Source organism: Pristiophorus japonicus, chromosome 9, assembly GCF_044704955.1.
Source record: "Pristiophorus japonicus isolate sPriJap1 chromosome 9, sPriJap1.hap1, whole genome shotgun sequence".
Taxonomy (NCBI): domain Eukaryota; kingdom Metazoa; phylum Chordata; class Chondrichthyes; family Pristiophoridae; genus Pristiophorus; species Pristiophorus japonicus.
The window spans coordinates 34,504,410-34,526,288 of record NC_091985.1 but is presented as its reverse complement, the minus strand read 5'-3'; the positions used below and the strand labels follow the sequence as shown (position 1 = coordinate 34,526,288).

Genomic DNA, 21,879 nt, shown 5'->3' with positions numbered 1-21,879 from the left:
TACTGTACCCTGCCTCGTGGAGTCATTACCAAATGTGCCTACATACACAATAGCGAGAGAAACCAAAGTGAAGGAAAAGAGGAATGAGAAAGAAGAGGAATGATGGAAACAGTGAAGGAGGAGTAGGTACAGAAATGAAGGACGGAGCAAGAGAGGTGTAGGGATGATTAAAACTTGGAATGTATTTCCAGATAAGCCAGTAGAAGCAAAAACCTGGGAGTCATTTAAGAAGCTGTTGGATTCTGTGATGGGAGAACTGTTGGTTTTCTAAATGAAAAAGATGACCTTGCTTTTCTAAGGGAGAGACCGCCACCCTGATCCGATCATGAATTTAGGGTTTTTAGTCCAGGTTTTCATCTAGTGGACCTCCCCTGCACCTTTTCTAGGGCAACTATATCTCTCAGCATGTGAGTGGACCAACCTGGACACACTAAACCACTCGTGTGTTATTTCACTCCCCACATCAAGCAGTCTTGCAGCATCCCTGCAGGAGTTTAATGTTGGATTGTATACTGCACACTTTGGATGCTCAGGCTGGTGTGAGGCAGCCTCCTGGAGGTATCTCACACTTCAGGACTGGAGAGTGCTTGATGATCTCTTGGGTTATGCTGCCACTTTTGTATTGTTGTGCACCCAAAACCACTTTGGATCAATGTAAAATTATCAGTATAAATATAGCTAGAACAGATTAGCATCAAGCCTGCAAAATTGTGTGTTCTGTTTTGTCAGGTGCTCCCACATCCACAAACAACATAAGTCGGAACTGGCCAAACTTTTCACGTAAAACCCTTGGGACAGATATTTGGTCCCAGGTGCGAAAATATTTTTTTTCTAACTTACTAGTTACCGTAATTATTTTTAACTCCTTGTACATTTTACACAATTGAATTGTTCTTATTCGCAGTTGAGGTTGAGTGCCTTATTTTTTGTCATTACTTGCTATAATTTAGAGTACATTTTGCTGGTGACTTTCACAGTCATTTTGTGTTTGATCAATACCTGAGGAAACGGAGAAAGTCGTGCAGCTCAGCCAGTGGGAATTACTTTGGACCATTTTCATCTCTTCTTGCCTCTGCTTCTGTGTTTTTTTAAATAGTGTGTCGATGTTTCCGCACTTTGCGGGAAATATTTAAATGGCAAAACTTTAGTGTTTTTATCCTCCAAACCAACACCCTCCTCCCCTCCCCTCCGCCCCCGCCCCCACCCAAATCCCTCCTGGAGACGATGAGTCCTTTCTGGGGTGCAGTTCCATGGGCAATGGCTATCCTTTGGTACCTTGCCCAACGGCCATAATTCATACATGGGTCTTGACTGTGGGTGACAACAAACTGTTCAAACATGGCCATGCCTAGCCCTGTCCTCACTTCACGTCCACATACATACACAATTCTAGAAGGGTTGCTGGATAGTGATCGGGGGGCGATTTTCCTGGCCCTGTCATGGGCACTGAAGCAAACTTTAGTGCACATGCCACCACCCTGGCTGATGAAGCACAGACCATGGAACTTGCTGGACTGTTGCAGGATTATTGCTTTACTCTATCTTTCCTGCTTAGGCTCTTGCAGATCACTTTGAAGACAAGACTGCATCTGTAGTGGAGCGTCTAAAGATCTTCTACTGTTGCCAAGTGCCTCCACACTGTGCTGTTCAGGTGAGTGACCAATGTTCTCTCTATCTCTAATGTAGCCAGCTTAACATTGTCTCCAAAAGATGGCAACTCCGACAGTGCAGTGCGCTCTCGGTACTCCCGCAATCTTCTGACTCAGGCAAGAATGCAATCAGTGAGTCAAGTGGACATCTGCAAACATGCCTACTACAGAGATAAGTTTGATTGTTGTGCTTTATATACAGTGACACTTTAGCATTGTGGCTGAAGAGTTTTCGCCACCCTACCAATCTTAGATTTCACTTTATTTGACAACAAAGTAAGCATTCGGCGGACTAAGTTCTCTTCGTCTTTGAGAAGTGTCCTCCGTGGCAATTATATTTTAAAACTTCTTTTACATGAAATGTTCTTTCCATCGCGTAATGAAGAGCGAAACAGATGAATACATTAGAGGAGTTTTTAACGTAAATAATCTTTCTTTTCTCCATTAGCGGCAGCTGGCCACGCTCCTGTTTGAGCTGGGATGTACCAGTTCGGCTCAACAGATCTTTGAGCAGCTGGAGATGTGGGAAGATGTTGTGATTTGCTACGAAAGAATTGGGAAACATGGAAAGGTGAGAGGGCACTGTGCCTGGAAATAGCAATTCGGCTGAATTTAGCACGGGTTATTAGAGGAGCTTTTTGTGTGCTACAAGACCATGTTAGCTAACAAAGTCATTCTTTCAATCTGCTTGTTCCCGGTAATTGTAACAGCAATTATAAGTTATAGTATTGAACATAAAACCTGCCTCCATACAACGTTGACTATATTTTAACCAGTTTGCTAGTGTTTTCTATAGGGGTCTATGAAATCTAAAAAAAAATGACCCCAAAATATGTGAAAAGGGGGAAATTTCTTCTAAAAGACTGAAAAGATGCAGCTAATACCACGGTTCTTTGTTCCTAACAGCTACACCTACTGGGCCAGGCAGCTATGCCTCCCTCACGCAGTGTTTCACATTTGCTTGCAAACAAAATCCACTTTTTTCATTTCCCTGCATGAAAGTTTGGAAATAGTCTGATGGCTTTTTATAATACTTATATTTGGCTCCTGGAACCTTTTACGCACCGTATTGACTATTTAGTCTCAAAAGAAGAATTAGCATCCTACTCTCTGGAGTTTTCCTTCATTAGAATATAATAATACTTGCATTTATACAACACTTTGCCACACTGAAATGTCTAAAAGTACTTTACCCAATCAGTGAAATGCAGCCATAGTTGTTACGTAGGCAAATGCAGCTGACAACCTATGGCAGCAATGAGCTGAGCGACTACTTAATCTGTCTTTTTAAGTTTTTATTCATTCCGGGATGTGGGCGTCATTGGCAAGGCCAGCATTTATTGCTCATCCCTAATTGCCCTCGAGAAGGTGGTGGTGAGCCACCGCCTTGAACCGCTGCAGTCCGTGTGGTGAAGGTACTCCCACAGTGCTGTTAGGGAGGAGTCCCAGGACTTTGACCCAGGCTGCTGACAGTTCTGTCAACACTCGCCATCAAGGCTGACACATATTGGTCACCGCCTATGATGATGACTTGGGTGAGGAAGGAAAGCTGACAAGAATAAAAATCTTATCTATTGTTGAAAGCAATTGATGTTAATTTTATAATGAAGGGTTACAAATGAGAATTTAAATTTCTGATCTCTTTCTTTCCCTTTGAAGTGGTTTTCTCATTGTATTTCCTTTTCATCAAAACAACACACCTTTCCCTGTCGAAGCTAATCCCAGGTCTGACTGAAGCTTGGGACATTGGTTTGGTGGGGAGGCGGGGGTGGGAAATGGGAAGAAAGCCAGCCATCTTACAGTAACAGGGCTTGCTCATGTTGAGCTGACGAGAAGAACTTGCTGAGCAGCCAGACTGACAAATTGAGACACTCAGCTTCCACTTGGTCCCCCGCCTGAGAATGGACACGTGTGTCTGACAATATAGCACACTGCAGCTTCTTATTCTGCTCATTGATCACTGGGCATGGAAATTAGCTTATGATACTGACATTGGCACTCCCTCTCTGTGACCGAGTGTCAGAGTTTCAGTGATCATATATAAACCATGCCTGTCTATAAGAAGAAGCCAATGCACCTCCATATTTATTGATCTGGCAAAGCTTTATTTTCTTGTTGAAGCATTCTCAAGTGGAGCAAGGGAAGAAGAGGTTTAAACAATATGTACTTTATGACAATTCAGTGTGATTTTTGAAACCACAAATTACACTTAATCCTGTTTAAATACTCATTTTCCATCTGGCCTCACAAAATACAAATGTGTTTTTCATTGCACGCATGTACCCAAAAGCAATCTTTTGCTTGATGCTGTTGTTGTCAAAATTCCATCTACTACAGCTGAGAGCGTTTGTTTTGGTGCAGAGCAATTATTGCTGTTGAAAGTGATTGCCCAAAGGTTCAAATTGTCACTGCATCGGCAATTCCTTGAAAAGGAAAAGTTAATGACTGATGGCCTAATGGGTGTAAGAGATTTATTTCAGTTGAGCAGTGGGAGCAGCCAGCTTGGTGGTAACTCATCGTGTGATTGATTGCATTGATTGTGATTCAAGGTAACGCTGAGGGCTACGCACCAATCCTGCCCTCTAAAAGCATAGTGCTTGGCTTCACTGCCCCGTCATTATCCAGGAGTGCGGGCAGAGGAGGCTTACTAGAATAGTACCGGGGATGAGGGTCTTCAGCTATGTGGAGAGACTAGAGAAGCTGGGATTGTTTTCCTTAGAGTACAGAAGTTAAAGGGGAGATTTAACAGTATTCAGAATTGCGAAGGGCTTTGAATGACATGCCTCTGCTGATGGGAATGTCTGTAACCAGCGGACACCGATTTAAGATAATTGGCAAAACAAACAGGGGAGTTAAAGAGAAATGTTTTTATGCAGCGATCTGGAATGCACTGGCTGAAAGGGTAGTGGAAGCATATACAGTAGTAACTTTCAAAAGGGAATTGGATATATACTTGAATAGTAAAACATTTGCAGGGCTGTGTGAAAAGGGCAGGGAAGTCTATCTAAATATATAAATAAATATATAATCAGTCCAGCTTTTTCCAGTTCTGACGAAGGGTCGTCGACCTGAAACGTTAACTCTGTTTCTCTCTCCACAGATGCTGCCTGGCCTGCTGAATATTTCCAGCATTTTCTGTTTTAATTTCAGATTCTAGTATCTGCAATATTTTGCTTTTGTATATAAATCGGTCATTGAATATATCGAAGACCGTGATCGTTAGATTATTGGATGTTAAGGGAACTAAGGGATATGGGGATAGTGCAGGCAAATGAAGTTGAGGTAGAAGATCAGCCATGATCCCATTGAATGGTGGAGCAGGCGTGAGGGGCCAAATGGCCTACTGCTGCTTCTATTTCTGATGTTCTTATGAGGGGGACTAATTGGATAACTCTTTCAAAGAGCTGGTGCAGGCACAATGAGCCGAATGATCTTCTCTGATGTACGATTCTATGATTATATTGTTTAATTCTCTCCGATACGGAGTATAATACAAATATGCCCCATTACCACACAAAGTACCATCATAACATCTTTAATGAGTTAATTATGTCGATGAAGGCAAATTACTGAACCACATCACTGAGAAAAACACTCTGACTGGAGAATGAACACCCGCCCGTGCTGAACCGGTTGGACTTGACTCGGGTTTGTTTCTTCCTCTTGTCTTTTGCAGGCAGAAGAAATCCTTCGCAGAGAGTTGGAGAAGAAGGAGACTCCCACCTTGTACTGCCTCCTGGGAGATGTGCTGAACGACCACCAGTACTACGACAAGGCCTGGGAGCTGTCCAAGTATCGCAGTGCCCGTGCCCAGCGCTCCAAGGGGCTGCTCCACCTGCGCAGACACGAGTTCAAACAATGCGTGGAATGCTTTGAGCGATCGGTGCAGGTCAACTGCTTACAGGTGGGGAGACTAGATGGTTTACTGTTGTTTGCTTTCTCTTGTTGAGCTTATTGTACGTCTTACTCTGCTGCCTGCGTCCTAACTCGCTCCAATTCCCACTCGCCCATCAACACTGCTCGCTGACCTACATTGGCTCCCAGTTAAGCAGTGCCGCGGTTTTAAAATTCTCGTCCTTATTTTCAAATCCCTCCATGGCCTCGCCCCTCCCTATCTCTGTAACCTCCTCCAGTCCCACAACCCCCCGAGATATCTGTGCTCCTCCAATTCTGGCCTTTTCAGCATCCCCGATTTTAATCGCTCCATCATTGGCGGCCGTGCCTTCAGCTTCCTGGGCCCTAAGCTCTGGAATTTCCTCTCTAAACCTCTCCGCCCTTTAGGACACGTTATCTGCCCATATATCTCATGGTGCTTGATAACGTCCCTTTGAAGCGCCTTGGGACATTTTACTACATTAAAGGAGCTATATAAATACAAGTTGTTATGAGACAAAATGTGGGTTCTGACTGGAGAATTCTATCATCAGAGACTAGTCTGTGTTGAAACAAGCATGTCTTTAACACGCCAGCTAGTAATTTTCAGTCAATACTTTTTGATTTGTGTAGTCTGTGTTTTCATCCGAGCCAATACGTCCAGTGTTGTTTAGCCTGCTATAAGTCAGACCCACTGGACGCCAAAGCTATGCAAATTATTGAGCGTAATACTAAATGCACTGGATAATTGAGCCACACTTCAAGCCAGAAGTCACAGATAACTACTCATTGCCTGGGGCAAGGAACTGAAGTGCAAGCAGCTAATGCGGTAAATTTTACAGCAAGTCATTCGGCGCCTGAATGGGAAAGACTGGGTATGAGACCCTTCAGTAGACTGAGCATAACAAATGGGAGAGCAAGAGCAATCGTTGGTGGTTGAGAGTAGAGATGTGGTGGGGTGGGGGTGGGGTTATTGGTTTGGGAAAAAACGGGTATGATATCAGATAATCAAAGGCAGCAGTCGGGAGGCCCCGAACCATTTTCTGATCGGGGCCTCGCTTAGATTTTACCTGCTCTACTGCAGCTCGCTTGTTTGGTACCAATGGAAAATGGGCCAGCTCCTGCATGGAGCCAACTGGCAAGCAGGCCACTGTTGGGGTGGGGGCAGGGAGTGGGGAGATAGTGGTTTGAGAGAATAGGCTGGCAGCTATGAGGGCTATGAAGAAGAAACCTATCTCTTCTTGGCCGCCTCCAGCAATCCCTTTCAGGACCACTGTTTAGGCCTCTTGTCATTGGGGAAAAATGGGACTAGGATGCACTTCGTATGCTCCATGTACCATGCAGGACCCTGATTTGCATATTACAACATTCTCCTGTCTTTGTTGGGTGCGAGTTCCAGGCGCCCATGCAAAGGCCTGCCTGACAATTTATATCAGGCGGGTAAATGGGTATGGACAATCCCGACAGATTTTCCTCTGTCGATCGCTTGTTTTTCAGGCAAGAAACGGGCGGCCGAGAGTTGAAAATCCCCTCCCCCCCCCCCCCCCCGGCCCCCCAATTCTAACTATTGGTTTAATAGCATGTGAATAGATTTTATAATTCAGGAATGAAAGGTGTAAAATAAATACTGCATATTGTACAAGGTCGTTTCAGTCAGACATGCTCAAAGGGATTAGAAAGACTCCAAAATAATAAAGATCTGTAGATAAGAAACTCTTTTCCCTTTTGTTTACCTATTTTAATCCATCACCTCTCTGGTCCACAGACTTTTAAAGCCTTGCCTAACCACTGCTTCATGATTTATGCCATCTCCTCCTCCTTTCAACCGTAAAAAATGTACCTTAAAGGATTAATCAGTTCATTTGTTTTGTTTATTTAGTAGAATAAGGGTTAATGAGTAACCTTAGTTGGTCCCTGGTAAATGCACAATTATTCTTGTTTAGACTCGTAAATCCAATGTATTTATCTCTCTTAATAGCCCATTAGATTAAAAATAGCTTGTTCGAACACCAGTGGCAAATGGTCATTTGACTATATGCAAGTTCTCTGCAGGTCGGTAACCACTGTTACAGTTTGATTGGGACCATAGAAGTTCCAAGCTTCCTCACTTCTGTTTTTCATAGTTAACCTGGAGTATACGCAAGGTCTCCATTTAAACGGGCAGCTCCAACAATTTCTCCTGTGAATTGAAGCAGACTTTAAATGGCCTACTCATTCATTGCGGAGGATTGTTACGCAGGATTGAAAGAAACATTCTCAGTAAATTTGCATGAAATGTGATTGGAGGTTTTTGATACTGATCATTCCTCCTCCGCATGTGTTTTTTTTAACTTGCCACCTTCCATAAACTTGCTCATCCTAAACTCGGCTGCCCACGTCCTAATTCGCACCAAGTCCCTTTCACCCTGTGCTCGCTGACCTACATTGGCTCCCGGTGAAGCAACGCCTCGATTTTAAAATTCTCATCTTTGTTTTCACGTCCCTCCGTGGCCTCGGCCCCTCCCTATCTCTGTAATCTCCTCCAGCCCTACAACCCTCAGAGATCTCTGCACTCCTCCAGTTTTGGCCTCTTGCGCATCCCCGAATTTAATCGCCCCACCATTGGCGGCCATGTTTTCAGCTGCCAAGGCCCTAAGCTCCAGAATTCCCTCCCTAAACCTCTCCGCCTCTCTACCTCTCCCTCCTTTAAGTTCCTCCTTAAAACATACCTCTTTTGACAAACTGCCCTAATATCTCAGTGTCAAATTTTGTCTGATCTGTGAAGCTAGGGGTGTTTTTACTACATTAACTGCGTTGTATAAAAACAAGTTTCTATTTTAGAATTGCTCTATTCTCTTAACAGAATGTGGGGAGGGGAGAGGAATGTGGAGGTGAACTTTGTTGCTTTCCATGTGTTCATTAACGGGAGCTTATATCATCTCAACAACAACAACTTGCATTGATACAGCACCTTTAATATAGAAACATATTTCATACAGGCCTAATTGGGAAAAAAACAAACTCAACAACTTAAAGATGTTTCTCCAGATTCCAAAGAAACTAACAGCCCTTGTAAATGAATTATAAATGGGATTGTACAGCAGGACTGCGAAAATGTAACATGTCCTCTTGTAAATAATAAATTGGTGGATTACATTTTTGCCATAAATGAGATCGTATTCGCCATCATTGTCTTTTCAGCTTTTTTTGGAAAAGAATGTGCTGGGATCAGTGCCCACTTCCTGGGATGGTAAATTGTCATTTTGGTAAAATAAAATGTTATATTCTCACCAAACATCATCTCTCTCATCAGATTCTCTCTACCTTATGATATTTGATTAAACCTAACCCAGCCTGCATTGGTATCCTCAAATGCAGACTTGTTGCTGCAATAGAAACATAGAAAATAGGTGCAGGAGTAGGCCATTCAGCCCTTCCAGCCTGCACCACCATTCAATATCATGGCTGATCATGCAACTTCAGTACCCCATTCCTGCTTTCTCTCCATACACCTTGATCCCTTTAGCCATAAGGGCCACATCGAACTCCCTTTTGAATATATCTAACGAACTGGCCTCAACAACTTTCTGGTAGAGAATTCCACAGGTTCACAATTCTCTGAGTGAAGAAGTTTCTCCTCATCTCGGTCCTAACTGGCTTACCCCGTATCCTTAGGCTGTGACCCCTGGTTCTGGACTTCCCCAACATCGGCAACATTCTTCCTGCATCTAACCTGTCCAATCCTGTCAGAATTTTATATGTTTCTATGAGATCCCCTCTCATCCTTCTAAACTCCAATGTATAAAGGTCCAGTTGATTCAGTCTCTCCTCATATGTCAGTCCAGCCATCCCGGGAATCAGTCAGGTGAACGTTCGCTGCACTCCCTCAATAGCAAGAATGTCCTTCCTCAGATTATTAATCCAAAACTGTACAGAATATTCAAGGTGTGTCCTCACCAAGGCCCTGTACAACTGCAGTAAGACCTCTCTGCTCCTATACTCAATTCCCCTCGCTATGAAGGCCAGCATGCCATTTGCCTTCTTTACTGCCTGCTGTACCTGCATGCCTACCTTCAGTGACTGCTGTACTATGACACCCAGGTCTTGTTGCACCTCTCCTTTTCCTAATCTGTCACCATTCAGATAATATTCTGCCTCCCTGTTTTTGCCACCAAAGTGAATAATGAAAACGCGGGGATAATTGAAGGACTCCAAATTTACATTATCCTCAGTAGAGCAACGAGGATGAGTTTATGCAAATAACAAAAGCAACACTGTAAGTTTTGGCACAGTTTTATTTTATTATATCTAACCAGAATTAGAAGTGGTGCCTTCTGGATTTATTTAAGAGATCAGCATGATGAGAACTTGCAGTCCATGTTTGCATAACTTCTGGCATCACCTTAAGAACATTGTGTTAAATGTATGTCCTGCCAAAAATGCCCATTGAGTGTTTGATGGTTGTGTTTTGAACCCAGAAATGTTACATTGGCATTGGTGCCAAATGTTAGACAAGTGCCACTTTGAACATTTAAAGTGACATTTGTCCTACAGTGGAACCTCATTACCAGAATTTTTCCAGGACGAAACCGTGCCAAAACCTAGTGTTGCTTTTGTTATTTGCATAAACTCATCCTCATTGCTCTGCTGAGGATAATGTCCATTTGGAGACCTTCAATTATACCAGAGTTTTCATTATCCACTGGGAGGGAAGGCTCCTGTCCATTATGGTGTTATGGTGGGTAGTGGAGGGCTGCTATACTTTGACAGAGTGATTATGTGCACGAACATGTTTGTTTCCTTCTGCGCATGCACACCATAAACTCCGCCCCCTTTTTGCGCATGCGCGCTTGATCCCGGACGCACATGCGCAGTACAATATATGAGGAAGCCCAAAGTGCGGCCGAAACATGAACCGCTCGAGCCTGGAGCTGCAACTGCTTCTAGGGCTTTTGGGTTCTCTCCAGGACTTTTGCCTAGAATATCGCTGTGATAACGCAAAAAATTTCGCGGCCTTTGGAGAGAGAGAGGAAATCGGAGGTGAAAGAGGGAGAGAGAGTAGGAGAGAGTGAAAGAAAGTGATGGGGGCAGAGAGAGAGAAACGGGGGGGTGGGAAGGAAAGACAGTGAGGGGGAGAGAGAGAGAGAGAGAGAGAGAGTAGGAGAGTGGGGCAGGGAGAGACTGGAGAGAGAGAAAGAGAGACTTGTGGGGCAGACAGAGAGATTGGGGGGTGGGTGGGGGGGAAGAGAGGGGCAGAGAGAGACCGGGAGGAGGCAGAGAGTGAGAGGATGGGGGAGAAGGGACTGGAGGGGAGAGAGAGAGGGGGAACTCAGGTGCTCTGTGGTGGGGGTGAAAGAGGACGGAGAACACTGTGGGGACGGGGGAAGAACGTGATCCAGATCTAAAGGAGGGGTTGAGAACGAGAACATGACCCAGGCATTAAGACGGATCACGTTCCTCCAAACCCCCCCCCCCCCTCCCCACCTTTACACCCACATCATAGAAACATAGAAAAATAGGTGCAGGAGCAGGCCATTCAGCCCTTCTAGCCTGCACCGCCATTCAATGAGTTCATGGCTGAACATGAAACTTCAGTACCCCCTTCCTGCTTTCTCGCCATAACCCTTGATCCCCCGAGTAGTAAGGACTTCATCTAACTCCCTTTTGAATATATTTAGTGAATTGGCCTCAACTACTTTCTGTGGTAGAGAATTCCACAGGTTCACCACTCTCTGGGTGAAGAAGTTTCTCCTCATCTCGGTCCTAAATGGCTTACCCCTTATCCTCAGACTGTGACCCCTGGTTCTGGACTTCCCCAACATTGGGAACATTCTTTCTGCATCTAACCTGTCTAAACCCGTCAGAATTTTAAACGTTTCTATGAGGTCCCCTCTCATTCTTCTGAACTCCAGTGAATACAAGCCCAATTGATCCAATCTTTCTTGATAGGTCAGTCCCGCCATCCCGGGAATCAGTCTGGTGAACCTTCGCTGCACTCCCTCAATAGCAAGAATGTCCTTCCTCAAGTTAGGAGACCAAAACTGTACACAATACTCCAGGTGTGGCCTCACCAAGGCCCTGTACAACTGTAGCAACACCTCCCTGCCCCTGTATTCAAATCCCCTCGCTATGAAGGCCAACATGCCATTTGCTTTCTTAACCGCCTGCTGTACCTGCATGCCAACCTTCAATGACTGATGTACCATGACACCCAGGTCTCGTTGCACCTTCCCTTTTCCTAATCTGTCACCATTCAGATAATAGTCTGTCTCTCTGTTTTTACCACCAAAGTGGATAACCTCACATTTATCCACATTATACTTCATCTGCCATGCATTTGCCCACTCACCTAACCTATCCAAGTCACTCTGCAGCCTAATAGCATCCTCCTCGCAGCTCACACTGCCACCCAACTTAGTATCATCCGCAAATTTGGAGATACTGCATTTAATCCCCTCGTCTAAATCATTAATGTACAATGTAAACAGCTGGGGCCCCAGCACAGAACCTTGCGGCACTCCACTAGTCACTGCCTGCCATTCTGAAAAGTACCCGTTTACTCCTACTCTTTGCTTCCTGTCTGACAACCAGTTCTCAATCCACGTCAGCACACTACCCCCAATCCCATGTGCTTTAACTTTGCACATTAATCTCTTGTGTGGGACCTTGTCGAAAGCCTTCTGAAAGTCCAAATATACCACATCAACTGGTTCTCCTTTGTCCACTTTACTGGAAACATCCTCAAAAAATTCCAGAAGATTTGTCAAGCATGATTTCCCTTTCACAAATCCATGCTGACTTGGACCTATCATGTCACCATTTTCCAGATGCACTGCTATGACATCCTTAATAATTGATTCCATCATTTTACCCACTACTGAGGTCAGGCTGACCGGTCTATAATTCCCTGTTTTCTCTCTCCCTCCTTTTTTAAAAAGTGGGGTTACATTGGCTACCCTCCACTCCATAGGAACTGATCCAGAGTCAATGGAATGTTGGAAAATGACTGTCAATGCATCCGCTATTTCCAAGGCCACCTCCTTAAGTACTCTAGGATGCAGGCCATCAGGCCCTGGGGATTTATCTGCCTTCAATCCCATCAATTTCCCCAACACAATTTCCCGACTAATAAAGATTTCCCTCAGTTCCTCTTCCTTACTAGACCCTCTGACCCCTTTTATATCCGGAAGGTTGTTTGTATCCTCCTTAGTGAATACCGAACCAAAGTACTTGTTCAATTGATCCGCCATTTCTTTGTTCCCCGTTATGACTTCCCCTGATTCTGACTGCAGGGGACCTACGTTTGTCTTCACCAACCTTTTTCTCTTTACATACCTATAGAAACTTTTGCAATCCGCCTTAATGTTCCCTGCAAGCTTCTTCTCGTACTCCATTTTCCCTGTCCTAATCAAACCCTTTGTCCTCCTCTGCTGAGTTCTAAATTTCTCCCAGTCCCCAGGTTCGCTGCTATTTCTGGCCAATTTGTATGCCACTTCCTTGGCTTTAATACTATCCCTGATTTCCCTAGATAGCCACGGTTGAGCCACCTTCCCCTTTTTATTTTTACGCCAGACAGGAATGTACAATTGTTGTACTTCATCCATGCGGTCTCTAAATGTCTGCCATTGCCCATCCACAGTCAACCCCCTAAGTATCATTCGCCAATCTATCCTAGCCAATTCTCGCCTCATACCTTCAAAGTTACCCTTCTTTAAGTTCTGGACCATGGTCTCTGAATTTACTGTTTCATTCTCCATCCTAATGCAGAATTCCACCATATTATGGTCACTCTTCCCCAAGGGGCCTCGCACAATGAGATTGCTAATTAATCCTCTCTCATTACACAACACCCAGTCCAAGATGGCCTCCCCCCTAGTTGGTTCCTCAACATATTGGTCTAGAAAACCATCCCTTATGCACTCCAGGAAATCCTCCTCCACCGTATTGCTTCCAGTTTGGCTAGCCCAATCTATGTGCATATTAAAGTCACCCATTATAACTGCTACACCTTTATTGCATGCACCCCTAATTTCCTGTTTGATGCCCTCCCCAACATCCCTATTACTGTTTGGAGGTCTGTACACAACTCCTACTAACGTTTTTTGCCCTTTGGTGTTCTGCAGCTCTACCCATATAGATTCCACATCATCCAAGCTAATGTCTTTCCTAACTATTGCATTAATCTCCTCTTTAACCAGCAATGCTACCCCACCTCCTTTTCCTTTTATTCTATCCTTCCTGAATGTTGAATACCCCTGAATGTTGAGTTCCCAGCCCTGATCATCCTGGAGCCACGTCTCCGTAATCCCAATCACATCATATTTGTTAACATCTATTTGCACAATTAATTCATCCACCTTATTGCGGATACTCCTTGCATTAAGACACAAAGCCTTCAGGCTTGTTTTATTAACACCCTTTGTCCTTTTAGAATTTTGCTGTACAGTGGCCCTTTTTGTTCTTTGCCTTGGGTTTCTCTGCCCTACACTTTTCCTCATCTCCTTTCTGTCTTTTGCTTTTGGCTCCTTTTTGTTTCCCTCTGTCTCCCTGCATTGGTTCCCATCCCCCTGCCATATTAGTTTAAATCCTCCCCAACAGCACTAGCAAACACTCCCCCGAGGACATTGGTTCCAGTCCTGCCCAGGTGCAGACCGTCCGGTTTGTACTGGTCCCACCTCCCCCAGAACCGGTCCCAATGCCCCAGGAATTTGAATCCCTCCCTGCTGCACCACTGCTCAAGCCACGTATTCATCTGCGCTATCCTGCGATTCCTACTCTGACTATCACGTGGCACTGGTAGCAATCCCGAGATTACTACTTTTGAGGTCCTACTTTTTAATTTAGCTCCTAGCTCCTTAAATTCGTTTCGTAGGACCTCATCCCTTTTTTTGCCTATGTCGTTGGTACCAATGTGCACCACGACAACTGGCTGTTCTCCCTCCCATTTCAGAATGTCCTGCACCCGCTCCGAGACATCCTTGACCCTTGCACCAGGGAGGCAACATACCATCCTGGAGTCTCGGTTGCGGCCGCAGAAACGCCTATCTATTCCCCTCACAATTGAATCCCCTATCACTATCGCTCTCCCACTCTTTTTCTTGCCCTCCTGTGCAGCAGAGCCAGCCACGGTGCCATGAACTTGGCTGCTGCTGCCCTCCCCTGATGAGTCATTCCCCTCAACAGTACCCAAAGCGGTGTATCTGTTTTCCCTCTCCTCCCCCGACGCCTGGTTGATTTCTCGGAAAGCTCGGTGTGTGTATGGCAAGTGACATCATTGAAGTGGACGAAATCCGGAAATTACAACACTGTCTCTATTCACTTCAACTTCATACCCAATAAACCTGTTAACAACCTGTGACCCAGACACAATGCCCCATCTATGGTGGGGAGGAGTAAGTTCAGGAACTTATCGAGAGGAAGAGGTCATGAATCAGTGGGCGAGGAGCTTGGGCAGGGGGAGAAGGTCATGAACTCGGAGGGGGAAGGTCAGGAACTTGGGCAGGGGGAGAAGGTCATGAACCCGGAGGGGGGAGGTCAGGAACTTGGGCAGGGGGAGAAGGTCATGAACCCGGAGGGGGAAGGTCAGGAACTTGGGCAGGGGGAGAAGGTCAGGAACTTTGGGAGGGGTGGGGGTGGGGAGGCGGGGGGTGGAAAGAAGGTCAGAAACTTATGCTGTGAGGTAGAGGGAGGATCAGGCAGTAGCGGGTGGGGCAGGAACTTGTTTGCTGGTGGGAGAAGGTCTTAACCCATGCGAATGAGGCCTGAATGTTACAAGTGAGCTCTCTCCTGTCTGGAGTCAGCAGTCAGAATGGCTCGAATTACACTTTGCAAAGTCACTGATTATGTAGACAAGAAGGATCTAATTAGACATTCCAGAGCAACTGCTGGGTGTGTCTTATCCTCCAAAGGGACCAATCAGCAATCAGATCTTGTGATCAAGGGAACCCAATCAGAGCTTTAGGTGTTGCAAATAAACATATCCATATTTTGAGTAATTGCTCACCCTCCTTGATTTACACTTCATATGTGGGCAATTGTTATTCAGAGTCCTACTGAGCAGGTATTTTCTTTGACTTATAAAACTAAATGATCATTTCACTGATGAGTGATTATTTATGTGATGGAAAACTATGAGTTGGAATACGCACTTTTAATTATGACTGACTAATTAGGAGCTAAGTGCAGAATGCCTTCAGTGATTCAAGGAACTGTTGACTCATTACAAAATAGGTAAAAATGAAAATAACCTGCAAAAGCTAGAAATATAAAACGAAAACAGAAGGTGCTGGTCAGTCGATATCTGGAGAGAAGAGGGATGTTAATGTTTCAGGTGTAACTCTTCAGAAACTGGGGAAAATAGTACAGATGAACAGAATTTATAAATAAATAGAACAGAGGGAAGGAGAAGGTAACACACGCACAAGTAGTTGAATGACCTGTAACGTGCTTAAAAGTCAATGGAAATAAAAGTTGTGTGAGATGTTAAATGGCCTGCTGACTCACTATCACCCATTTTACAGTCACGGTCTACCCCACCGAGCCCAATAGCATACTGGCTGCCACTTTTTCTGGCATCAGCCAATTAAGCACCAACCAGGGATCAACCCTAGACTTTCCTAATCTTCACAGCTCAGTGTAGGTGGTGAGTTTACCCTGAGAGCCATGGATTAAAATTAAATGGAATCTCTAATTGCGCTGTAAATTTTAACCTTTTTATTAGGTCCTTTTCCTTAACGGATTAATTTGGGAGTATCTCTGCCCTCAGACCCCCAGTAGCTCACCCCCAACTCCCTCACTCACATTTTACTTTCAACTTCAAATTTTTTTCTCTCTCTCCCTCTTTCCATTTCTATGTCCATGTTATTTGTCTATTTATTCCTCTGTGGTAATATTAAAGGACACGACTGCTGCCAACGAACCGGAAATCGTTGCGCATGCGCAGTTCCAGTGTTTTTATTTTGTTTGTTGTCGTCGACCCGAACTTAAAAGTCAATGGAAATAAAAATTGTGAGATGTTAAATGGCCTGCTGACTCACTATCACCCGTTTTACACTAGCGCATAAAGCCAAGATCTACCCCACCGAGCCCAATAGTCTGCCACTTTTTCTGGCATCGGCCAATTAAGCACCAAGCAGGGATCAACCCTAGACTTTCCTAATCTTTACAGCTTAGTGTAGGTGGTGAGTTTACCCTGAGAGCCATGGATTAAAATTAATTGGAATCTCTAATTGTGCTGTTAACTTTATTTTTCTCTCCACAGATGCTGCCTGACCTGCTGAAATTTCTAGCATTCTCTGTTTTTATTTCCGCAATATTTTGCTTTTGTATTGAAATTGAGTATCAGTTTAGATTTGTTCTTTAGATTTAGCTTGTGTATTCTTTGTTTTCTGCGCCTTACCATTTCTCGTTTAGCCTAATCTGCTTTCTCATGTTCAGCTTTGTGTTGAACCTTATTTTGTAACCGTTCTTCATGCTTGGAGGAATGCCGAATATATTTTCCTACAGTGCAGAGTAATCCGTTAAAAGAAATTGGAGGCCAGCGTTTGGAGAAAGTGCCTGCCTTGCCATATCAGTTCCTACATATCTGCTCTATTTTAAATTGATGTTAAAGTTAGAATTGATATGCAATTAGTTGTCTGCTGGATAGCTTAACTGTGGCTCCCTTGGGTAAGTGTGTTGACTGTTCTTGGCCATTCTGAGTGGGAGAAAGAGTAAAGTGATCCTAGACATAGTCACATGACCTAGTCTGCCATGAAGGTAAATAGCGTCTGTTTGATATCACCTCGCTGTCAGTCAAAATTAACGGCACCTTTTGTAACGCCTATACATTAATTACAAAGTCTGCTGGTTTCGAACAAAAGGCTTGGATTTTAGTTCCATTAAAAATGATCGCACACGATAGTCTGCAGCAAGCAAAGAATTATTTGCTTAACTCTGTCAGCTTGACAAGTGTTTGAAACTCGTCAGTGAATTGCAAAAATACCTTTTTTTCCAGTAAAGTGCAAGTCGTTCTTTCTGTTGCCTTAAGCCAGTCCATTGACAGTTGCAACGATGTGCCTTGGACATCCAGTGCAACCACTTGCTGCTGAATAGTTGGATGGATTAGCGATGTGGTACAGCCTTAAGATTCTCTGAACTTCCACTCACGGTGCCCCCCTTCAAATAGTGTACAGGAGGAATCTCCTGTCTGAACGGCTTTGATTTCCTTGAAATTTGATTTTAGCATGTTTTTATTCATTTGTGGCCAAAACCACACTTGTCAACTATCATTCCATTCCCTCAACCGTAAACCCATAACATCCAGATGCTTGAAATGCATGTTGGCCTGTGTAGCAGATTTGTGGTCTGGGAACTGTGGAACTGTTTTTTTTTTAAAAACTTGCTGGGGTGAATGATGGTTTAGATTTAATGATGTCTGTTATTTTTTAAAAAGACTTGTTCGTTTATGACACTTTTTTTTTTTAGCCATCTGGCAGTTATGTCATGAAGTCCCATCCATTAGCTGGCTGCTGGTTTGATGGTATTTGGTTCTACTTGGAGCTTGTCAATGCTGGGTGATGTTTAACAAATTGGTAGATCTCAAGAAGTGATGTTGGTGTTAGGGTTAAAAGGGTAAACTGGGGGAGCTAGTGGAGGAAATGCCTTTAAAAAGGCAACTCAGTTTGTTTGTCTTCTGTAGACAACTTGTATCTATATAGTGCTTTTAACATAGTAAAACATCCCAGGGCGCTTCACAGGAGCATCATCAAACAAAATTTGACACCAAGCCACGTAAGGAAGTATTGGGACAGGCAATCAAAAGCTTGGTCAAAGAGGTAGATTTCAAGGAGCGTCTTACAGGAGCAAAGAGAGGCGGAGAAGTTTCAGGATGGAATTCCAGAGCTTAGGGCCCAGGCAGCTGAAGGCACGGCCACCAATGGTGGAGCGATTAAAATCGGTGTTGCGCAAGAACCCAGAATTGGAGGAGCGTTGAGATCTCGGAGGGTTGTAAGACTGGAGGAGGTTAAAGAGATGGGGAGAGATTTGAAAACAAGGAGGAACATTTTAAAATCGAGGCGTTGCCCGTCCGGGAGCCAACATTGGTCAGCGAGCACAGGGGTGATGGATGAATGGGATTTGGTGCGATTAAGATACGGGCAGCAGCGCTTTGGTTTATGGAGGGTGGAAGATGGGAGGTTGATCAGGGGAGCATTGCAATAGGGGTCAAGTCTAGGGGTAACAAAGGCATGGGTGAGGATTTCAGAAGCCGATGAGCTGAGGCAGGGACGGACTCGGGCAATGTTACGGAGGTGGAAACCAATGGCAACCACATCTTGCCGAAGAGAACTGGAACTATCAACTTTACAATCCCCATTAAAAAAAACACACTCCTTTTGTTAATCTTCAGCAACATCAAAAATTAAACCAAAATTTTGACACTATTGCTCTGCTTCCACTGCCTGGAGAGCAACACAGAACCGGGTAGTATGGTTTGTTGTTAGCTTAAATCTGGACAACTGAGGCACACAGATTCTAATCTCCGCTATGAACAATGTATCGGATATCAAATTGCCAGCTTGGGGAAGGTCCTGTTAGCCAGTAATTGGTGTTTTGAAGCACTTATCAAAAAAACGGACGTCCGATAATCATTGTCTCTCTCAGCCGCATTACTATGTAAATTCTGGGCCCATCCTACTGCAATTGGGATCTCGGGCTCAATTTTCCCCAAAGCATTTTTTTGGCGTACTTGAAGAGTTACGGACGATTTTTTTGTGGCCCAAGTACGGCAAAAAAAAGTGTTGTAAGTTTCCCCTTAGGATCTCTTCATTTTGGCGTGGCCTAACCCAAGGGGGTGAAGCCTTGATCTGCGCTAGAAAGATCAGGCTGCCATGGTAACCAGGGACGCAAGCATACAGCCACCTTGCAGCACACAAAAAGAATTGAAAAACACATAATAGCAACTTCCCTCCAACCCTGCTGGAAGGGCTTGCTGGTTCCAGTCCCATTCTCGGTCCCCACCGGTTCGATTCTCCTGCCGGTGTGTTCTTCCGCCGCTAGCCCTGGCCGAAGGGCTTGTCGGTGCGTTCTCCTGCCTGCCGGTGCGTTCTGTGAGTTCTCCTGTCTGCCGGTGAGTTCTCCCGTCCCTAGCCCAGGCCAAGTTGTCGTCTCCCTCTTGGTCAAAGGCTTCCCCCCACCCGCTCTCTCTCCCTCCCCCCACCCCCTCTCTCTCCCTCCCCCCACCCCCTCTCTCTCCCTCCCCCCACCCCCTCTCTCTCCCTCCCTCCACCCCCTCTCTCTCCCTTCCCCCACCCCCTCTCTCTCCCTTCCCCCACCCCCTCTCTCTCCCTTCCCCCACCCCCTCTCTCTCCCTTCCCCCGCCCCCTCTCTCTCTCCCTTCCCCCACCTCTCTCTCTCCCCCAACCTCTCTCTCTCCCCCCACCTCTCTCTCTCTCTCCCCCCACCTCTCTCTCTCTCTCTCCCCCCACCTCTCTCTCTCTGTTCTCCCCCCACCTCTCTCTCCCCCTCTCCTGCTGCTGCTGTCCGGGCATCTGCTGCACTTATCTGCTGTCGATTTCTTTAATTCTTTGCAAGGGTTTTCTCGAGTGGACACATATGCTGGTCTAAGTAGAAATGGAGTAACTATTAGCTGGCCAAAGTTGCCTAAATGGCTAGAACTGGCGTAGGTGGCTGGTAACGCCCCCTTTTGAGAAAAAAAACGAACTTAAAAAGAATGCAACTAAGTGAGTTACGCTGGTGCAACTTGATTGGGGAAACTGGGGATTTTTAAGTTAGGCCAGAAAAAGCAGCCTACTCCCAAAAAAACGGAGCAACTCCTGGGGAAAATTGAGCCCATTGTGAGGAAGCTCAGGACTGTCCATGGTAGTTTCAATGTATTGCGAAGAGCAGAAGTAACACCATGCACCAGATCAGAAATTGAAGATTGCAGTCAGCAGCTTAGGCTTTAAAGCAATTGGCAGAAGATTTAGTTTGTGGAGAGGCTTTCGCAGTCGGTAAGTGTACCATGTAGCGTGTTGCTAAACCATACAGAACGGAAAACTCCCAGGTCCACTATCTGATAACATAAGAATTAGGAACAGGAGTAGGCCATCTAGCCCCTCGAGCCTGCTCCGCCATTCAACAAGATCATGGCTGATCTGGCCGTGAACTCAGCTTACTCGCTCCACTGTGATGTTGGTTGATCTCCAGCGGGGCAGCAGTGCAGTTGAAACCACACTGTCCCTGAGCACGGGGCAGAGTTTGCCTTGCCAGAACACTGTGCAAAGGTTTGGCTTGGGGGGAACAAAACGGATGAGTTGCACAAACACATTAACGGTAGGGCTCCCCCTTGCACGACTGCTGTTGGGAGGATCCCTGTGGTGTTGCATGACGTGTATGGCATAGTCTCAGAATAAGGGGCCGCCCATTTAGAACTGAGATGAGGAGGAATTTCTTCTCGTAAATCTATGGAATTCTCTGCCCCAGAGAGCTGTGGAGGCTGAGTCACTGAATATATTTACGGCGGAGATATACAGATTTTTGAGTGATAGGGGAGTAAAGGGTTATGGAGAGCGGGCAGGGAAGTGGAGCTGAGCCCAGGATCAGATCAACCATCATCATCATCATCATCATCATAGGCAGTCCCTCGGAATCGAGGAAGACTTGCTTCCACTCCTGAAGTGAGTTCATTGGTGGCTGAACAGTCCAATACGAGAGCCACAGACTCTGTCATAGATGGGACAGATAGTTGTTGAGGGAAGGGGTGGGTGGCACTGGTTTGCCACATGCTCTTTCCGCTGACTGCGCTTGATTTCTGTATGCTCTCGCCGTTGAGATTCGAGGTGCTCAGCGCCCTCTCGGATGCACTTCCTCACCTTAGGACTGTCTTGGGCCAGGGACTTCCAGGTGTCAGTGGGGATGTTGCAATTTATTAGGGAGGCTTTGAGGGTATCGTAGCGTTTCCGCTGCCGACCTTTGGCTCGTTTGCCGTGAAGGAGTTCTGAGTAGAGCACTTGCTTTGGGAGGCTTGTGTCTGGCATGCGGACGATGTGGCCTGCCCAGCAGAGCTGATTGAGTGTAGTCAGTGCTTCAATGCTGAACCATGATCTTATTAAATGGCGGAGCAGGCTCGAGGGGCCAAATGACCTACTCCTGCTCCTATTTCTTATGTTATGTTCTTGTTAAGTGTGCGGCCAGATTGCGGATCTCCCCCTTGGACTGCACAGTTTGCAGGTTCTGGGGTCGTCCGGCTTTGTGTCGGCACCGAGTCCTGCTGGTCGGATCTGCTCAGGGGGCCCCATGCAATTGCATGGGTTACACCGTACCAACACCGCCCTGGTACCAAGCTTAAGGATGAGGAAAATCAGCCGCGGTTCCTGCTCCCAATTACGTTCTGTCAATC

At 45.4% G+C, this 21,879-nt stretch overlaps 1 protein-coding gene across 2 annotated transcripts in view; it reads left to right on the top strand.

Annotated features, from left to right (window-relative positions):
• Positions 1–21,879, top strand: part of ttc27 (tetratricopeptide repeat domain 27) — a 282,247-nt gene that overhangs the window by 174,268 nt on the left and 86,100 nt on the right. For both annotated transcript variants that reach the window (XR_011595000.1, XM_070889258.1), the window contains exons 11-13: positions 1,556–1,651; positions 2,098–2,220; positions 5,326–5,553. Coding sequence is in view for 1 of the 2 variants with exons in the window: in XM_070889258.1 (XP_070745359.1) it covers positions 1,556–1,651; positions 2,098–2,220; positions 5,326–5,553 (447 nt within the window). In the remaining variant the exon portion in view is untranslated. The remainder of the gene's footprint in view (positions 1–1,555; positions 1,652–2,097; positions 2,221–5,325; positions 5,554–21,879) is intronic.